This window comes from Macaca thibetana, chromosome 12 (assembly GCF_024542745.1).
Source record: "Macaca thibetana thibetana isolate TM-01 chromosome 12, ASM2454274v1, whole genome shotgun sequence".
Taxonomy (NCBI): Eukaryota; Metazoa; Chordata; class Mammalia; order Primates; family Cercopithecidae; genus Macaca; species Macaca thibetana.
Window position 1 is genome coordinate 60,977,010 of NC_065589.1, and position 18,681 is coordinate 60,995,690.

The 18,681-nt window shown below is 35.7% G+C and overlaps 2 protein-coding genes across 8 annotated transcripts in view; one reads left to right on the plus strand and one right to left on the minus strand.

Moving 5' to 3' along the window:
- The window catches only part of NEUROD1 (neuronal differentiation 1), a 1,109,848-nt gene that overhangs the window by 843,117 nt on the left and 248,050 nt on the right, over nucleotides 1-18,681 (plus strand). The window lies entirely within an intron of this gene.
- Nucleotides 1,375-18,681, minus strand: part of ITPRID2 (ITPR interacting domain containing 2) — a 424,384-nt gene continuing 407,077 nt past the window's right edge. Inside the window, exons 11-19 of one of the 5 annotated variants that reach the window (XM_050750524.1) lie at nucleotides 17,919-18,007; nucleotides 15,432-16,643; nucleotides 12,832-12,909; nucleotides 12,625-12,752; nucleotides 12,060-12,210; nucleotides 10,849-10,914; nucleotides 9,102-9,566; nucleotides 3,536-3,653; nucleotides 1,375-2,550 (exon numbers count right to left, since the gene is read on the minus strand). In XM_050750524.1, the coding sequence (XP_050606481.1) occupies nucleotides 3,549-3,653; nucleotides 9,102-9,566; nucleotides 10,849-10,914; nucleotides 12,060-12,210; nucleotides 12,625-12,752; nucleotides 12,832-12,909; nucleotides 15,432-16,643; nucleotides 17,919-18,007 (2,294 nt within the window). In that variant the 3' untranslated portion in view covers nucleotides 1,375-2,550; nucleotides 3,536-3,548. The remainder of the gene's footprint in view (nucleotides 2,551-3,535; nucleotides 3,654-9,101; nucleotides 9,567-10,848; nucleotides 10,915-12,059; nucleotides 12,211-12,624; nucleotides 12,753-12,831; nucleotides 12,910-15,431; nucleotides 16,644-17,918; nucleotides 18,008-18,681) is intronic. The other 4 variants (XM_050750525.1, XM_050750527.1, XM_050750526.1 and 1 more) reach the window with 4 other exon arrangements.

Genomic DNA, 18,681 nt, shown 5'->3' on the forward strand with positions numbered 1-18,681 from the left:
GTGCTATAATTTCCTTCTTTCCAAGAGAGGAAAAATTCTAGAAGAACATACACTTCATTTTGCTTAATTCCTTCCCTAAGACCACACTCCCATTTGTACAGGTGAAGAACATGGGCAACAGAGCATTTCTCCAGAAACTGCCCAGACTTACTTTCTCTTTACATTCTTTTATATACACTTTACTGCATTCTCATTTTCCTCTGAAAAGGTTGAAGATGGCCAGCTGAGCAAATATTCTACTTTTAAATGTATGAAATTCAACTGAATATATTTAGAGGAAAGAAGTATACTTCAAATCTGAGAATTTTTCAAATGTACTTCAAATCTGAAATGTACTTCAAAATCTGCCTGTTTTTCTCATGGTGTATCATTCACAGCAACTCCAAACATCAAAATCACCATTTGAAGATTCTTCCTCTTCTATGCTTTGTGCAAGTTCTTAGCACAATACGCACAAACTATGAACTTGGCATTTAAAAAAAAATTGCTTTCATCATCATGTACATGGTATTTCAAACTCAATCTATGTATTCTTGGTAATTTTTGCTAATGTCCTTGATTACTTTAAGACTTTACTCAAATCGCATCTCGTTGGTAGGCTTCTCTGACCACCCCAGGCTATAGTCTCTCAAATTATTTTAGTTATTTGTTGACACTTCTAAATGTATCCATAAATTAAAAGATGCCTGGACTTTGTCTTTTTTTCGGGCCCTTTCATTTTTCATTTCCACGTAACAGCTAGCACGGTGGCTTGAACATGATAGCTTTCAAATGTTTAGTACACAATAAAATGGAGAGAAGGAACATAAAACTCTGATAGTTGTGAGACTCCTCTTATTTCATTCATACTATGTAGGTAATTTGCTCATTGTCTCAGCCTATTATTGCAACTGTTATATTTCTAATTTTGATTATCAAAATCTGGGTATCTTGTATTGTCAAAAATTAACTAAAAGGGACTTCAAAACTAAATAGTTAAAATTGATTACTATACTTCTATTAATATGGGGCATTTGGTTGATAGGTGTTATTACTGCTGTTATTGAACAAAGAGTTAAATAGTATTTTAATATCTATTCTTTGTAGTTTAATAGCATAGTTTTAAAAAGTTTTATTTGTCCTCGGATGGTAATTACTATGACCACAGAACTAGATGAGCCAAAGAGGCCTCAATCATGCCCTCTCTCCAGGGTGGTCTAGTGTTAAACAGCATTTTTTAAAGCATTGTCTTCTTAGAGCATCACAGACACTTCCCTAGGAAAAGAGAGTATCACCCTATTGGGTTACATGCTGCAATTCTTTTGGACCTCATTTGTTACCTATCAAATCTAATTCAAAATCTTCATGGTGCAGTTTAAGAAACCACTAAAAACATTTTAGGCAAAATAAATACTTTATTGTTTTAATATACATATTTTTTAGAAATCAGCCTTTGTGTGATATTTCAAACATTTATAAGCCTTTCAGAAATTCTTTCAAAGAACACTGTTAACAACTCAACCACTTTTGATTAAAATATCACACACAAAGAAACACAATAGGAGTTGAAAAAAGTATAAATGCTAGAAGAATAATTCTAATAACATTTGGTGGTTACTTTACACATTTATTTAACACATATAAAACCAAATAGGAAACCGTTTTCCTTTTTTTCATAAAAACAAAGTTTTCACTGGTTAAAACTGAACTAAAATCATTTTATGTATGAGGAGAACAAATCTAAATTACTTCCATTTTGAAAAAACACCAGCTTATTCATTTCTATTCATTCAAGTCATAGGCCCCATTATTTGGATGATACTCTATTTAGTTTAAAAGACAGAAAAAGAAACATCTTCATCTAATAAAGAAGTCTGGACAATGCAGAAAGTAAAAGTACATAGTGTTTAACATAAGGCACATTTCCAAAAGAAAACTACTACATAAGCAATGATAAAATTACATTTGTCTTGGGTAAAGCAACAAGGCTTACAGTGTAAGAACATTAAGTAGTTGTAGGTAACCTCATATAATTCTATCCTACTGCTATTAGTAACCTCTCAAGAATTAAGAGCAACTATATTTTTTACAACAGAACAGTTTTTCTTCTTGGAAGTGACATTAATTAACAGCAGTGGAGGGAAAAATCATTGGTTGCTTCAAGCTCTCAAAAAATGAATCAGTTATTATTGCACAGTAAATACCTCATAGAGGTCAGTGTTTTAAGAAGCTAGTCTGAAGAAATATGTTATTTATAAGTTGGATAAGTCTGGAAGTTTTCAAGTTTTATAATTAATTCTAATAGGGAATCAAATGAAAAATATTGACATACAAATAAATATTAGGCTTTTCAAACTGCTAGAGTTTTTGATAGTTTAGAAAAGAAATAGCAAAGTGCCTAAGATTCTATGTACGTTTTTAAAAAAATATACGGCTGAAGAAATACACATTGTACACTGTATACAGTAGCCCAGCTCAGCAGCAAGTATCTTCTAAAGCACAAGTAACACCTCCACCAGTGCATATCATTGATAATTCCAGTATTACACAGCTAATAGGATCCATGCCAACCTTAAAAAAGAAAGAGAAGTCAGTTTTAAACCTCTTTCAAATACTATTATTAAAAGCTTCTTTAAAGGGGGATGAGAATTTTATGCAAATATATATACCTAGAAACATGATTATCCTGTAATCACTATACATCTTCCTGAGAGTTAATTCTTTTATCCGTGGCTTTAAAAAGATAATTCCTATTAATTGCTTTGTGATATAATTTATTAAAATATTTTCCAATTTCCTACATCTGAAATTGTATATTATACTTTTCAAATTACATTTGTTTCTCATGTTTTATTCAATGAATATTTTTAGTTCTATTCTATTCAACTGTATAATTTCCTTTTGCATTCACCAAAAAGTATTATTAATATATATTATATAAAATGAAATTAGGGCTAAAGCAGGAGGATCGCTTGAGACGAGGAGTTTAAGACTAGCATGGGCAACATAGCAAGACCCCATCTCTACAAAAAAATTTTTTAATGTAATTAGAGCTATGAGATAAAGTGAAAGTAATTCATTTTACTGAGACAGACACATACAACAGTTTTTTTAAATAAATTATGATTAGAAATGAATCTACAGGATATGTTTCTTTAAAAGATAAAAATAATTAGGAAAGATACTTAGAAGTCGTGATTAATTCACAAAATCTTGTTCTTTAAAAATATACATCTGAAATACCATTATAATCAAAGTAAGATTCAGGTTTGAAGGTCCAATTCCAGGATTTATTACTATAATGAAATTTCAGTAAAATGACCCAATAGAAGTAATTCCTTGGAGATTCATATTATGGGATTTGACTTACGCTTCAAATAGGCTTGTGTGAAATTTTCACACTGTAAAATAACATATTACATACATACATACATTCTAAAACTCAAAATTTAACTAGAGGACCAACTGTGTACCAACCTGTGTACTAACAAAACAAAGAATAAAATGCCAATTACTATTTACATTTAGCTCAACAAAGAAATTCAGAAAAATTTACCTATAATTTCCGTTTAATGATTATCTTGCTTAGAATTAGATGCTTTACTTGAAGATACTGCTGCCAAAAGTCCACTTACAATTTCCCGTCTGATTTCCCCAACAATAGACTCTTTAATCTACATTGGAAAAACAGTAAAACAAAAATTTACCAATATGAATGTAATCTATTTTTTTCCTGTTTTGGGGGAAAAAAAACAAATAGAGATTCAATTTCTTAATTTCACCTTCATGTGAATCCCCCTGCAATAGAGAGGGAGTGGGGAATCGAGTCCATCTATCATCCAACCCAGATCAGACTCCGAGGACTGGTCTAGAATCATTCAGCTAACTAGATTACAAATATCACAATTCATAAAGTGAGGACATTAGAAAATGTTATTTCATAAATTAAAAAACTTCTAGTAAATACTTCACCTCAGGTCAAAAAAATAATCTGGAAGGACTTCTTAAATGTTTTTAGTATTATCTAACTTTGTAAGGTAATCAGCAGAGACATAAGTGCTCTCATTGCTGAAAAAATCCTTTAGAGGCAAAATAATATACAATTATATTGCCTGTTTATGCCAACTGACAGCAAGGTATCTAAAGACATATTGTTCTAACATAACACACACATTTTAAATGGGAAGAAGAAATTATCATTTAGTACAATTTATTTTAAAACATAAAAAACATCCTCAAAACAACCATAAACTCTAAAAAAAACCTTTTTCTTTAGTTTCATGGTATCATTGCCACCCGTCTAAGCTTTTGTTTCCCATATACATACGGGGTATGAGGATATACATTTCATTTTATTGTTGGAAAAGGCAACTAGACCTGAGGCAATGACAATTCCATCAGGACTTTCTTCTCCAGATGTCCAAACACTTACATTTACCTATCTCCACCTTTTCTCTCTAATGATACAGCATCACTTTTAAATAGCCCTTTATGAAAGCTATAAATGTGTATTTCCTGAAATAAAGTGATAATGTGTTCCCAAATAAGCACTCGAGATACTCTCGACAAGCTTTTAAAAATTCTACGTTTCCAGTTTCCTGTCAGCCAAATTGATTTATTTCCTAAAATGTTCCTAAGTACATCTCAAACACATCTTACTGTTATCTTTCCAAAAATGGCCCTGTATTAGTCTATCATGCAAAACTGGTACACAATACATAGATTTATACATAGCTATTTAAAGAAACAAAACACTCCTTAGCTACCAACCATCTGTACTGGAATATATTTAAATACAGTAAGCTTTTCACTTTACCTTTTATCAATATTTCTAAACTTTAAACATCATCAAAAGATTCTGAAGCACATAGCACTTCAGATTTACTTTTCAAACAAGTATGTGTTGGATACAAATATTATAAAAACCAGAATCTCTTAGTCACAGTACATAAATAGAAATACAATATACTGAATTACAACCACTGCAAATCTATATTCACAAAACAATGAATATAGTCTTTCCAGTCCTGCTATCAATGCAATATGGCCATTTTATTATATCTCATTATTCTTCATCACTCAAAAAACAAACTAGCCAAACTATATTCTTGACAAACCAGAAATGTGTGTCAAACTTTTTTGGGAGTACAGGCATGACTGGAGTAAAGTATAAAAGAATCTCTACCATCAAGCATGATATAATCTCAATGGACACAAAATGAACACTGTTTCATGAAATATCTTTCTTATTTTTGAGATAGAGTCTTGCTGTGTCACCCAGACCGGAGTGTAGTGGTGCAATCTCGGCTTACTGCAACCTCTGCCTCCCAGGTTCAAGTAATTCTCCTGCCTCAGCCTCCCGAGTAGCTGGGATTACCACCACACCTGGCTAATTTTTGTATTTTTAGTAAAGATGGGGTTTCGTCATGTTGGCCAGGCTGGTCTTGAACTCATGACCTCAGATGATCCGCTCACCTTGGCCTCCCAAAGTGCTGGGATTACAGGCGTGAGCCACCACACCTGTTCAGTTTCATAAAATACTAAAGGAAAAATAATTTATTAATTCATTAATGACATAACAGAAAAAAATCTGGTAAATGAGAGACTAGTGTGGGCTAGAATTCTCAGAGAATGGCAGCTTTTACATGGTATGCCACAACAAAGAAAGAACAATTGCAGATGACAGTGGAGATAGAAAACTCTGTAGCAAGATGGTCTCAAATGAGAGGGGATTATAATGGAGTCTGACTGCCAAGACAGTTCCCTCTAGAGAGCAGAAGGGAATCAGAATAGGAAGGGTGAGGTCAGATGGAAGGTGTACTGTGAGCTCCTTCAGCCAGCAGGTCAGGTCTCATTTATCAGTATATCTCAGCATACAGTAAGAACTCAGTTAAGTGTCTGAATGAATGAATCAAAGAGAGAGTGAGAAAGCTCAAGGGCAAGAGACAGTATCAGATACAGAAAGGAAGACAAAGCAGAAAAACAAGCAAACTATAAATAAAATGGCCCTGAAAATGACACAATGTCTTTAATAATTTATTGAAGGAATAAATGTATGGACAAATAATTTAGTTCTAAAGTCTCCCATGCTATGGAGAGGTTAGAAGGATTAGAATTGAGGAAAATCCCCTGGGATGGATCGTAAAATTACCTTTATGAGCACAATTTCCAAAAAAATGCAGGCTAAATACAGACTACCTGAGATTGAGAAAGGCATGCTTATTGACAATACAAAAAGACTGACTTCAAGTCTTAAGTATGGGGGAATGCATTCACTTATTATGCATCTATTGAGTGCCTACTAAGTGGCAGCTATTACAACAAGTGATCACTAAAAGAAATTTCCATAAGAACACATGAGCAAGCTGTGTATTTATCAAAATACATGGGTAAAACATGTCAGATGTGCTCTAATAAAGATCCCAAAAGGCATGAACCAAGTCTATGAACTCTAATTAACAAAGAACTATCTAAACACAAAGCAATCTATGTTTACTCTTTGACATTTAATTTTGCTGAATTGGCTTCAGTGGGCATGTATTCATTCATCCTATTAAGTAATCTTTTTATTTACACACATTTATACATTTTTAAAGTAACTGCAAACAGTTTCAGGCCACTGATCACATACATCACGGATGACTTGGGCAAATTTTAAGACAGTGTGTACTTTTTTCCTACTATAATGCACATGCAGAAAAGAGGTATCTTTAACATGACAAAAGTTTAGCTATGTAATGAGTGTATTAAATATTTGTCTGCAAAGACTTTCAATGCTGTCCTTCAAAAAAAAGAATTCTACTGTATTAACACATTATAAATGATGAAAATGCTCTTTTTAAAAACTCACTTAATGGTACAATGAAAGAAACAAAGGCCTGACAGATACCATTGTTTTCATGCATCCATGAATGCAGTAAGAAAACTTTCCTGAAAGTGCCTGCCAAACATGCTTAATCCTCACCTGCAAAACTGTTCAACCCAAGATTAAATCTTGCCTTCCTGAATGGTGGCTTTGTTAATGGGATTAGGGGCTCAGATCTGCTAGGAAGACAGAATCTAATTTAATTTTCTTGGTAGTTGTACACCAAGATTAAAAAAAAATTGGAATTTAGTAGAATATTTTTTAGGTAAAAAGTTTACCAATTTGAATGACTGGAATAAAAACCAACCTAAATTTTAAATACTTTATAAACAAACAGAAAACTATTGTAACTAAGAGAATATTAACATAAATTATTTTTTAAATTATAACTGGCATTAAACTAATTTATCTATTAAATGTGCTTTTAAAGTACTTCAAAATAATTTGTTTTCTTAAGTACAACAATACTCCTCTTACACCTTGTTTGATCTATATATATTTTGCTGGGTAGGTCCTTTGTAGGGAGTAAAAGAATAAACGTTAAAACCAACTTCCTCAAGACAATGCCAAATTTAGAACTAAGTAGTTTCTAATTAATGGTTTAAATAAATTCTGAAAAATTCTTTGAACATTTGCCTTGCATGTCAGTTTAAGTGTCTGCAAATTATAAAATCTTCCATATTTAATGAGAGGTTCTTTTAAATGATTAATTCTCTAGGACCAAGGCAGCCTAATGGGAATAACTAAATTTTCTCTATGCTATGTCTTATAAGCCAAAGAATCAATGTTCTAGTCTGAAATGAATACTTTATTCTTAGGAAATCACCTACAGGACGTATCACACCATCAAAATTCTAAAAATGAGGATTCAAGTGTGCATTGAATGGAGTATTTGTGCTAAAAGAGCAATATAAAGTTTTCAAAGAAAACTTTCATACCAAAGCAAGCTAAGGGGAACAAAGACATCACATTTCTAGAAAAAAAAAAGTTACCTTAAAACCTGCTTCCTCAGTTAGCAAATATAGTGTGGAGAAGAATAATTACATAATTTCACTCAAAAACTGATCTTTGATATAAAACATGTAAACAGGAATGGATTATTAATCATAGACACACCTGACTGAGTAGGGTGAATGCTGAGTTTGCTAAACGTTAGGCAGCCACAACCAACTTACAAAAATAATTACATTTGTAGGAAAAATAAATCTATAGATTTAAGACCTTTTAAACATTTAGTTGGTAGAGTCATATCATGAAAATAAATTACAGACATGAAGTCTTCTGCTATAATGCTTGTTTTGAAATGTGATTTGTTTCAACATAAATGAAATATTAGAAAACTGTATATATGGCAAATTTCACATTTGCTTATGTACAATTTAGTCCACAGAATACTACAGGTAAACAGAGATAATTGCATTGAGCTGTTTAAACGATCTATTCTATTCCTTCCTATTACCTGATCTCAGTGCAAAAAACATTTATTTTACTAATTTTCTCAACCTTTGAACTTTGACTACTAATCATATGTAATTTTCTTTTGCAGTTCTTTTGGTCATCCATAACTATGGTAATTCTTCAAGTTCTTAAGCTGCTATCACTTAGGGCAAACCCTCTTCTCTTAATATATTTTGATTTTTGAACAAAAAACACCAAACCAAATCAATCTATTTACACTTACTAAAATCACAAAATCATTTTCTCCTATCAATTGAAATTATAAAATACAGTTTCTTTTTTTTTTTTTTTAAAACATGGAGTCTCGCTCTGTTGCCCAGGCTGGAGTGCAATGGCATGATCTTGGCACACTGCAACCTCCACCTCCCAGGTTCAAGAGATTCTCCTGCCCTAGACTCCCAAGTAGCTGGGACTACAGGCACATGCCACCATGCCCGGCTATAAAATGCAGCTTTTAATCTTCGAAGAGATCTAAACTGTAATTCCTCATTTTGTAGATGTGGAAACAAGAGGTCCAAAGAGTATGTTGTATGTTTGAGTCCTTCACACATCTTTTTCACCAAAGTGAACACGGAGAACTGTCATTATTTCACATTACAGTACGAAATTTGCAGAAATGCCATTACAAATATATCTTAATTGACATAAACTTGATCAATAGGACAGCTAATTTAAAAGCTCTGTGAAAATTATTGAATACAGTGAATCAAAAGAACATCCTGTAAATAATTAATATTCAAACAAAATCTCCTCTAACACATACCTCCAAATAAATGAATTAAACACAGATTTTACCCACCTCCCGTATGACTTGCTGCAACTCATCTTGCTCCACATTTTTATGCATTTCCTCAGCAGCTGGCATTAATGGGAGTTTTCCATGCCTTTCTTCCACTTCAGATTTAGGTCCTACAACTTCTGGGGCTTCTTCAGCTGCATCAACTTCCTCAGAACTTTCCAAATCTGGAGGTGTCTGCACAGAGCCTGTTCTAGAAGGAGCTGTTGGCGTTAGGGCCACCGATGCTCGGAATACTTTCTTCCTTGCCACTAATGGGGTTTTGGGTTTGCCCACTGAGGCAGCAGAAGGTACTCCAGTTTTTCTATTAGCATGAGAGGGACCAGAACATACAGAAGATGATTCTGATGTTGCTTGGGAAAAAACAGATTCTGAGCTTTCTCCAGGAGGAATTTCAAATCCCATTTCTCCAAGTCCCAGGCCCAATTCAGACTTCAGGTATGACTGCTCCTGCATCAGTTCAGTGACCTGGAGATCATAAAAAAATGTTATTCTTCTCTCTTGGAATTAAGATTGGTAGCTTAAAAGGTTAAAGTCCTGGTTGTTGTTATTGCCTAAAATCATGTAATTTGTAAAGACATAAATCTATTCCATTAATTTAGTAACTACTCAACTTTATTTGCAAAAATGGTAAGTAAAATGTAAATTCCTATTGAGATGAAGCAACAAAACAGGGAAACAGAATACATAGTGGGATGAAATTTTACTTGTTACCACCAAGGTGTCCAAATCACTTGTAAGGAAGAGTAACTAGTGAAAAATAGTTACTCATAGTGCTTTTGCCCCCAAATGAACCAATCTGTCTAACACAATAAAGTCAGATTTCTGTTAAAAATGTGGTCATGTTACAGCTCTAACTACCTAAAGAACCCAGAATGATACTGTGAAAGCACATTTCTCCTGAAGTGTAAATTAAAAATCAATTTTTTTTTTTTTTGAGATGAAGTCTCACTGTCACCCAGGTTGGAGTGTAATGGCTTGATCTCAGCTCACTGCAACCTCCACCTCCTAGGTTGAAGCGAGTCTCCTGCCTCAGCCTCCCAAGTAGCTGGGATTACAGATACCTGCCACCATGCCCAGCTAATTGTTGCATTTTTAGTAGAGATGACCACCACGTTGGTCAGGCTGGTCTTAAACTCCTGAACTCAGTTGATCCACCTGCCTCAGCCTCCCAAAGTGCTGGGATTACAGGCATGAGCCACCGTACCTGGCCTATTATTTTTTAACGACAGGGTCTTGCTGTGTCACTCAGGCTGGAGTGCAGTGGCACGATCATTAGCTCACTGTAGCCTTGAGCTCCTGGCCTCAAGCGATCCTCCCACCTCAGCCTCCTGAGTACCTGGGACTACAGGCACATATCACCATGCCTGGCTAATTTTTAAATTTTCTGTAGAGAAAGGGTCTTATTTTGTTGACTAGGCTGGTCTCAAACTCCTGGCTTGAAGCAATCCTCCCAACTCAGCCACTTAAATAAAGTGCTGGGATTATAGGCATGAGCCACTGTACATACTTTTTATGGTACATTACCTCCTTTAGTCAGAAAGATAAATCACTATTGCAATTAAGGTGGCTTTCTAGTGGCTTCAGACAGCAATGGACTTTCAAAGGTGAAAGTCACTTCCAATCAACTATAATTTATCAAATTATGTATTTAAAACAAACATATATTTCATCTAAACTAGGGAAACTATGTGTCTGTGAAATGTTATATCATTCCCTTCCCCAGTGATTTAAGAGGAAAGAAGCTTACTGGTTCCATTACATTCAATGGAGAAGGGCATGACAAGTTATCAGCGCTTCTACTGCCACACATTCCCTGAAAAGGTAAGAACAATATATATATATATATATGTGTATGTGTATATATATATACATGCATATATAATTATAATGTACATATATATATTTTCAAATTGCAAGACTTTCAAAATAAAATTAATTGGCTAATTAGTGCCTGGAAGCATCCCTTTATGTCACAAAGGTTACCCTCAAGTGTCACAGATCCCATAAAATGCATTATTGTGAGTTAAAACTGATGCAATATGCAAAGAGGATGTTCTAGTTCTCCCCTGTCACCAACACACACTTCTCAGAATGATAAATCAAAATCATGTTGAAAAGTACATTCATTAGCAATATAAAACATTCTTAGTCTATACTATACATATATGTGAGCTTATACACAAATGTTTATTCTACTTCATTTGTAGTATATACACACATAAGTATATGTGTGTATATTCAGGCCATTTTTTAACAAAATCAAATACATTGTTAAGGTAAAGAATAATAATTCATTACTTCAACATTTCAAAGCAACATATTCTACAACTTCAAAGATATTTGCAAAAATAAGAATACAACTGTTGAAGTTCAAATGTCATGGAAAGAAACATAAGAAGTATGAAAAGTGGTACAAAAAGATACTTCTTTTTATTCTCTTGGATATACATCTATATATTTAGGAAAAAATATATATATATAAAATAAAATATACAGGTACCATTTGATTCCTTTAAAAACAAATGGAAAAGAATCCAAAATAAAGAAAAAGTTTAAAGGGAACGCTTTTTATTTAAAGGCAAGAGAGAAAAAAAAAACTGAGCAAAATACATATCTGTGTTCTCCACAGTTACATGCAACAATTAAAATTTACATTAGTCATATGTTAATTCACTATCATTTTTCCTTTAAAAACACTCAACTTTCATATTAACCCTTATTCTTTCCTATTATTAAAATTTATCATTAAAATGTTTCAACATATTTCTAAATATACTATTTATGACAATTATTACAAACTGTACATTCAACTGGTTTGTGGGAAAGCTCCTTAAACAGTATGCATGCTTTTAATACCATTAAAATAAATAACTTGAAATGAAGGCACAAGTCCTAAATTATTAGAACATTATAAATAAATCTTTGGTGAAAACTCCAACCACCCTCCAGGTAGCATACCATGAGTGCAGAAGAGCGGAAGGGTGAAGGCATGCGCACAGCACGAAGCTGCTCCTCCAGGCCCAGGAGGCGCTCCTCTAGCTGCAGTTCCAGGTCCTGAAGTTCCATTCGGACTGAATTTCTCAAACTCTGGAGCTGATCAACTTCAAACCTATTGGTATGGTGAAGGGCACAAAGTTTGAAAAATGCAGTTTGGAGATTCCTAATCACAAATCTTTCAACAACTACTATATGCTAACAGAAGGTACAGAAATCTCAGGTTCTATAATAATTAGTACAATATCAACTACAATAGGTATATCCACAAGGATATTGGTCTTTCTTCCCCCATCCTCTCACAAATATCTCAAACACTGGAAAACTGGTTACAACCACCCTTAGGATACTGAAGGCACACAAGTTTACTTAGTAAAACACTACCTATGACTATTTTATCTACACTGGTTCACAAAACGGATATAAGGTACATAGCAGTAAAATCAAAACCTAATTTTTAAAAATATAAGTTGAAAAGACTTTGAATGAAAAGCTTTTTCAGGAGTGCTAAGACAAAATGAACTTTCACCTTTCCTCCTCAGTCATATGATGATAAACCATGGTTTGCTGACGCAGCATTGCCAATTCTAAATCCATCATTTGTGTTCTAAACAAATTCAGGCTCCGCCTCATTACCTGGAGCTCCTGAAAAGTATTCTAGAATGCAATAAAACAAAATTACACTTCTAAATTCTACAAATTATTTTGAAACACAAAGATGTAAGTAAGAACTTACTTCATAAAGAGGTAGAACAGATGATTTCTGAGTACTATATGGAGCAGCAGCAAGATCAGGTCCTCTCATCATAGGGTACTTCAAAAAGTAAAAGTAGGATTAAAATCAATGTTAAAGTGAATACTTCCAAATCACTTAAAGGGTTAAAAGGCAGAATGTGGGGCCTACATATTTTTCTCGTTAAGACAAAAGGATCTAAAAAACCTTCATATTGTAAGCAGGAAAAAAGAAATCAGTTCCCAATGACATCTATTACTGCTAGCTGTTCCGGGTATAAGTCAATCTATGAAGGAGGAGGAGGCGAAGGAACATACAGAGTTCACATCTATTTCTTTCAGGACTTTCCTCTGGCCTTGCAAAAGTGAAAAAAAACAAAACAAAATCAAAATGCAAAAATGTAGAAGTCATTGCAAATATCATCATGAGAGTATAGCGATTATTACACTCTCTGGAGAGAGTAGCAAGCAATCGTCGTCGTCTTTCTTAGACATCTGAGCATTTCCCATATGCCACTATTTTAGGCAGTGAGATAACATAAAAGGTATTCCCAGCCTTCAGGTGTTCTCACAGTGTAAGGAAAAATAAACAAAATGTTGTAAAAATTATAATACTGTGGAAGGAGTGCTATGATGGACACACAAAAATTCATATTACATGAACTTTCCCAAAAGTGGTGACACTACTTGAACTGAGCCTTAACAGTAAGTAGGGCTTGATTATGCAAAGAAAGGCAAAGGCTGGGTGATCTAGGTTAAAAAAAAAGTGGCTTGCAGTCCCAGCACTTTGGGAGGCCACAGCAGGAAGATTACTTAAGCCCAGGAGTTCAAGGCTGCAGGGAGCCGTGATCACACCACTGTCTCCAGAACTCCATGTGGGCGACAAACAGAAACTTCATCTTTTTATTAAAAAACAAAACAAAAAAAAACAGCATGTGCAGATATCTAAGAACACACAACTGTTTAGAGCCCTGTGCATAGTCCTCCAGGATGGCTGAAACACACAGCTAAGGAATGAGGCTGGAGAGATAGTCAGAGACCACATCATAGAAAGCATCTGTCCACTAGTTGGGGTGGGGTTGGCATGGGGAGATTTATTAGCTGAGTTATTGCTGGGACATCCAGGAGAGAGAGACCACAGCTGGAGCAGAAGAACAAGGTGGCCTAGAAAGAAAGATGCACCACGGTACTGGTGGACAGGCCCCTGGAAATCCCCAGCTTGACATAATTACAGCTGCAAAGTTAAACATCTCCGTCACAGACAGAACTATATTTTGTAAGGAAGAACAAGAAACACCCACATTCTGAAACTGTCCCCATTCAGAAAACAGGGGACAACTGTCATGAGGATAAAACTTAGTTAGGAGAAGGTATATCTTATTATAACTTGAGAAGTTACACTTTTGATTTTTACTTTCCAAGTGGCTCCCTGTCTATTATGTCACGATAAGAGATTTATTAGATTCATTGTAGGTCTCCTGACTCCTTGTTGAATGCTCTCATGACTATATTACATTGTCATTTTCTTCAATTCTTCAATTGTCTAAACATGATTTGTTCAGAATGTTCACAAAAACGTAAAAGGCAAAACTGAAGACAACTTACTTATTTTCAAAGCTTTTTTGGGAAAATTATTTCCAGTCCACTAACAAATCTGAGAATGACTTTAAAAGTAACAAGACGGCTGGGCGCAGTGGCTCACACCTGTAATCCCAGCACTTTGGGAGGCCGAGATGGGTGGATCACGAGGTCAGGAGATCGAGACCACCCTGGCTAACACAGTGAAACCCCGTCTCTACTGAAAATACAAAAATTAGCCGGGCGTGGTGGTGGGCACCTGTAGTCCCAGCTACATGGGAGGCTGAGGCAGGAGAATGGCGTAAACCCGGGAGGCGGAGCTTGCAGTGAGTGGAGATCACACCACTGCACTCCAGCCTGGGCGACAAAGCGAGACTCCGTCTCCAAAAAAAAAAAAAAAAAGTGACAAGACATACAAAGCATTTTAAATCAAATTCACACTTTACCTGATTTGTTATTTTCTGGTCTGGAGTAGTTCCAGTCTCTGAGTCCAGTGGAAGTAGACTAACTCTGTGCACAGCATCGAGGGTCAGGAGGTGAAGGGGAAAGCTTAGTCAGAGAGCTACGAGCAGAACCAGGAGAACGTGGTGCCACAGAAGCCAACAGGGAGAAAACTTGGAAAAGGAAAAGGTAGTCAACATGTTCAAATGGCAGAGAAAAGGAGAGAAAGAACTTTGAGAGGGAAGATTTTTTAATAATAGAAATGGCTTGACAAAGATTCTAGCCTAAAACAAAGACAATGGATGGTAGACTAAAAATGGGAGGATACTTCATGAGCAAAATCTCTCCTCTCAGAAAGGAGACAGAATTATGAGCAGAGAAATCGACTTTGATCAGGATTAGTTACAGCTTCTCCCTTGAAACAGGAGGGAAGATAGAAAAGGAAGGCAGATGCAGATAAGTTTAGACATGTCAGAAAATAAAGCAGAGGTAGTTCATATTTGATGTGTCTTAGCTTCTCTGTGAATTAAAAAGTGCTCAGAGCAGTAAAAGAAAAAAGCTAATAAAGATAACTTTTTCTCATACCTGTGAAAGATTCTGCAGTGAGTTTCTAATATCGTGTAATACTCTTCGCAACTGCATTTCTATGGCTGAAGGAGGATTCACAGAGCACGCTCGGTAAGGGTAGGTGGCATGTCTATGTGAGTAAGGACACCCGAAAGGGGAAGCAAAAGCGCTACAGGTAGCCCCTGATATGTTGGGAACACTGTGAGTGCTCAGAGTTCTTGTGTGCTCACACAGGGGCCTTTCTTGCCACTCAGAGTGGACGGAGTGAAGGGAGCAGGTAGACTGAGACATTGGTGGTGGAGCAAGCCGGGAACAGGTAGGAGTCCTTCCATGGTGGCACTCCTCCACCCGCGGCGCCTCACTCGGGGGGGCTTCTTCTTTCTTCACAGATGATGGAGAAATGAAAATGGTCGATTTCACTAAAGACTGACCATCATGTTCCATCACCCCCTTTTCCAATTCCTGCTCCTCTTCGGGTGTGTACTTATAGGTGAAGGAAGGTGGGCTGCATCTGGTCTCTTTTCCTGGAGATAGTCGAACATTGACAGAGGACACAACCCTTACTGGGCTCAGTAAGGTGGTTGGTAAAGACTGAGACCTTCTTAGAGGATAGCCAGCTTTTGCAAATAAGTACCTTTGTTTTAACAAATCTTTTGATTTTAGCAGGCTACGCCCTATCCTTTGATTAGACAGAGTGCAAACCTTCATTTGAGCTCTTTGCAAAGCTGTATTAACTCTGTCCACGGAAGAGGGAGGCCCAGCTGTATTTTCAGAGCTCGTATCACTGCATTTAGCTTCAATAGAAGCCAATGATTTCAGAATATGGTGTGTGGTATACTGAGTAAATTCACATTCACTGCTTTTATCCACATCACTATCAGCACTTGCTTCCCTCAGTAGCTCTACCGTCTCTGCTGGAAACAAATCCTCTTCCACTTCAGTAACTTCAGTAACATGATCCCCTGAACTACAGGTGGACTGTTTAGTTCCTGGATTCTCAATGGTCTTGCACTGAGGGAAATCCTGGCTACCTGATTTTCTTTTGTCTGCAACTGCTGCTGCTTTCTCTAGTCCCTTCTGAAGAGGGATGAGAGACTCCTCCTCTGATTCATTAAAATAAGGCTGGTCTTGTGCTGTTGGTGTGGCAAGGTCTTCACCAAGTGACGTAACTGTTGTCTCACTGTCACAACTATCAGCACTACTCCCCATAGCCTGCAAGGACTCCTGAACCTGTGAAAAGAAAACAGGTGGAAAGATGAAGAATATATGTAAGAAGAGTCATTAACAAAATACCAAACCAACACAGTGCTTCTACAATTTCACTGTCTCCACTGCAGTTATGGCCCTGCTGTTGCTCAAAATTGTTTTATTGCCCCTGAGCAGCAACCACATCCCTCCTTCCTTTCACTTTCTCACAAAGACTATTTCAGAACTTCACTGTTTTCCTAAAATTCCCTTTCCAACAACCTCCCCCTTTCCTTTCAATACCACACACTGACTCATAGAGAAAATGGACAAACATTTCCTAATGTTCTTCCCCAACATCTATAAACTTCCTTGTATCTTTCCCCATCATTCCTTCCTTCTCTCCTTTCTGAAAGGAAACTCAAAGCGAATCCCTCCAATTTGGGTTCCTGATCAATATCCTCTCCAAGAGCAGGGTATCTCTCCACTTTCATCTCGGATTTTTCTGAATCAATTCTTCTCTTACAGTTCTTTCCCTAAGCTGAATACCTTCCCCAAGTCATTCCCTGTTATTATAAAAAGACAAAAAGACCCCTCACTCTTAAGCTATCATTCATATTTGAAAAAGTCAACATTCCTATCTTTTCTTCCATACCTTCTGAAAGTTTCTCCTCCATCTCCCAGTGTTTCTGTTCACTTATTCTTTCTCAGTGACCTTAGATATGCCTCTTGTCTGTTTACCCCTTAAATGCTATGTTCCTAAAAGCTCTTTGGGAGTTTTCTCATCCCGATTTTCTTTAGCATTTGCTTAAAAATGTTTCAAATGCTTCTTGCGTGCATTCTGTGTACTCTACACATAGACTATACGTTTCTTGAGGATAAAGATGTGCCTGTTCTCTGGGTTATCTCACACAGCCTAGTGTAAAAATCAGTATAACACTCAGCAAGCTATAGGTTCACAATTAATGTCAGTTATTAAATAGGCAAAACAATTACTGTAAAATACTGAAATACAATGATGGTTAAAAAAATAAGAAAAACAACAGACAAAACAAATTAATGATCACAATAATCTCTGTTTACTGGTGGTCCAAAAATTAAGGGTAAGACAGATATTTTAAAAAAATATTCAGAGAGAAGAATTAATGAAATCTAAAATTTATAGTCAAATGCTTAGATAACATCTCCATGACAGGAGTTTTGTTCTGTCACTTGAAAAATAAAGATGACACAGACTCAATATTAAAATATATAGTAATAGAAAAATTACCTTAAAATGAGGAAGTTAATCATAGTGCCTATTAGAACAGAAAATTTTACCTGAAGATGATTAAGGGATAGGCAGTCTGTAGAATCTTCAGCAAAACCACTGCTATCGGAATGCTGACTTGCAGTACGTAATAGATGATCTATGAATAAAAAAAGTGGCTATAAAAAAACTGCCAAATAAGACTTTACAGAGAGCAATATTACTACAGATATGATTCCCAGCAGATATAAGACACACAATATTTGAATGCTTCTTAGAAAAGTATGCATTACTTATGCAAAATTATGGCTTCAAAGTATAGGAGGTAACTCAAATTCAAACAAAAATTGTATCAGATCTTCTATCAGAATCTCTCAGTATTCGCTCATTATTTAAGCTCTAATTATAATCTATTTTGGTAAATCCAATCAATGTCTTATCCTTGAAGGAAAACTGGATGAAGTAAAAGATGGCTCTAATAAAAACACAAGTCCCAAAGTAAATTATTTCCATTATGTAAATATGTAAAGATATTTAGGAGGTAAATTTAGAAGTTCAAATAGAGAGTATAGTGTGTAAAGATTTCTATTATCTTCTCTATTTAAAAAATACAATTAGGGCTGGGCATGGTGGCTCACGCCTGTAAGCCCAGCACTTTGCCAGGCCGAGGCGGATGGATCACGCTCAGGAGATCGAGACCATCCTGGCTAACATAGTGAAACCCCATCTCTACTAAAAACACAAAAAATTAGCCGGGCATGGTGGCGGGCGCCTGTAGTCTCAGCTACTCGGGAGGCTGAGGCAGGAGAAGGGTGTGAACCTGGGAGGCGGAGC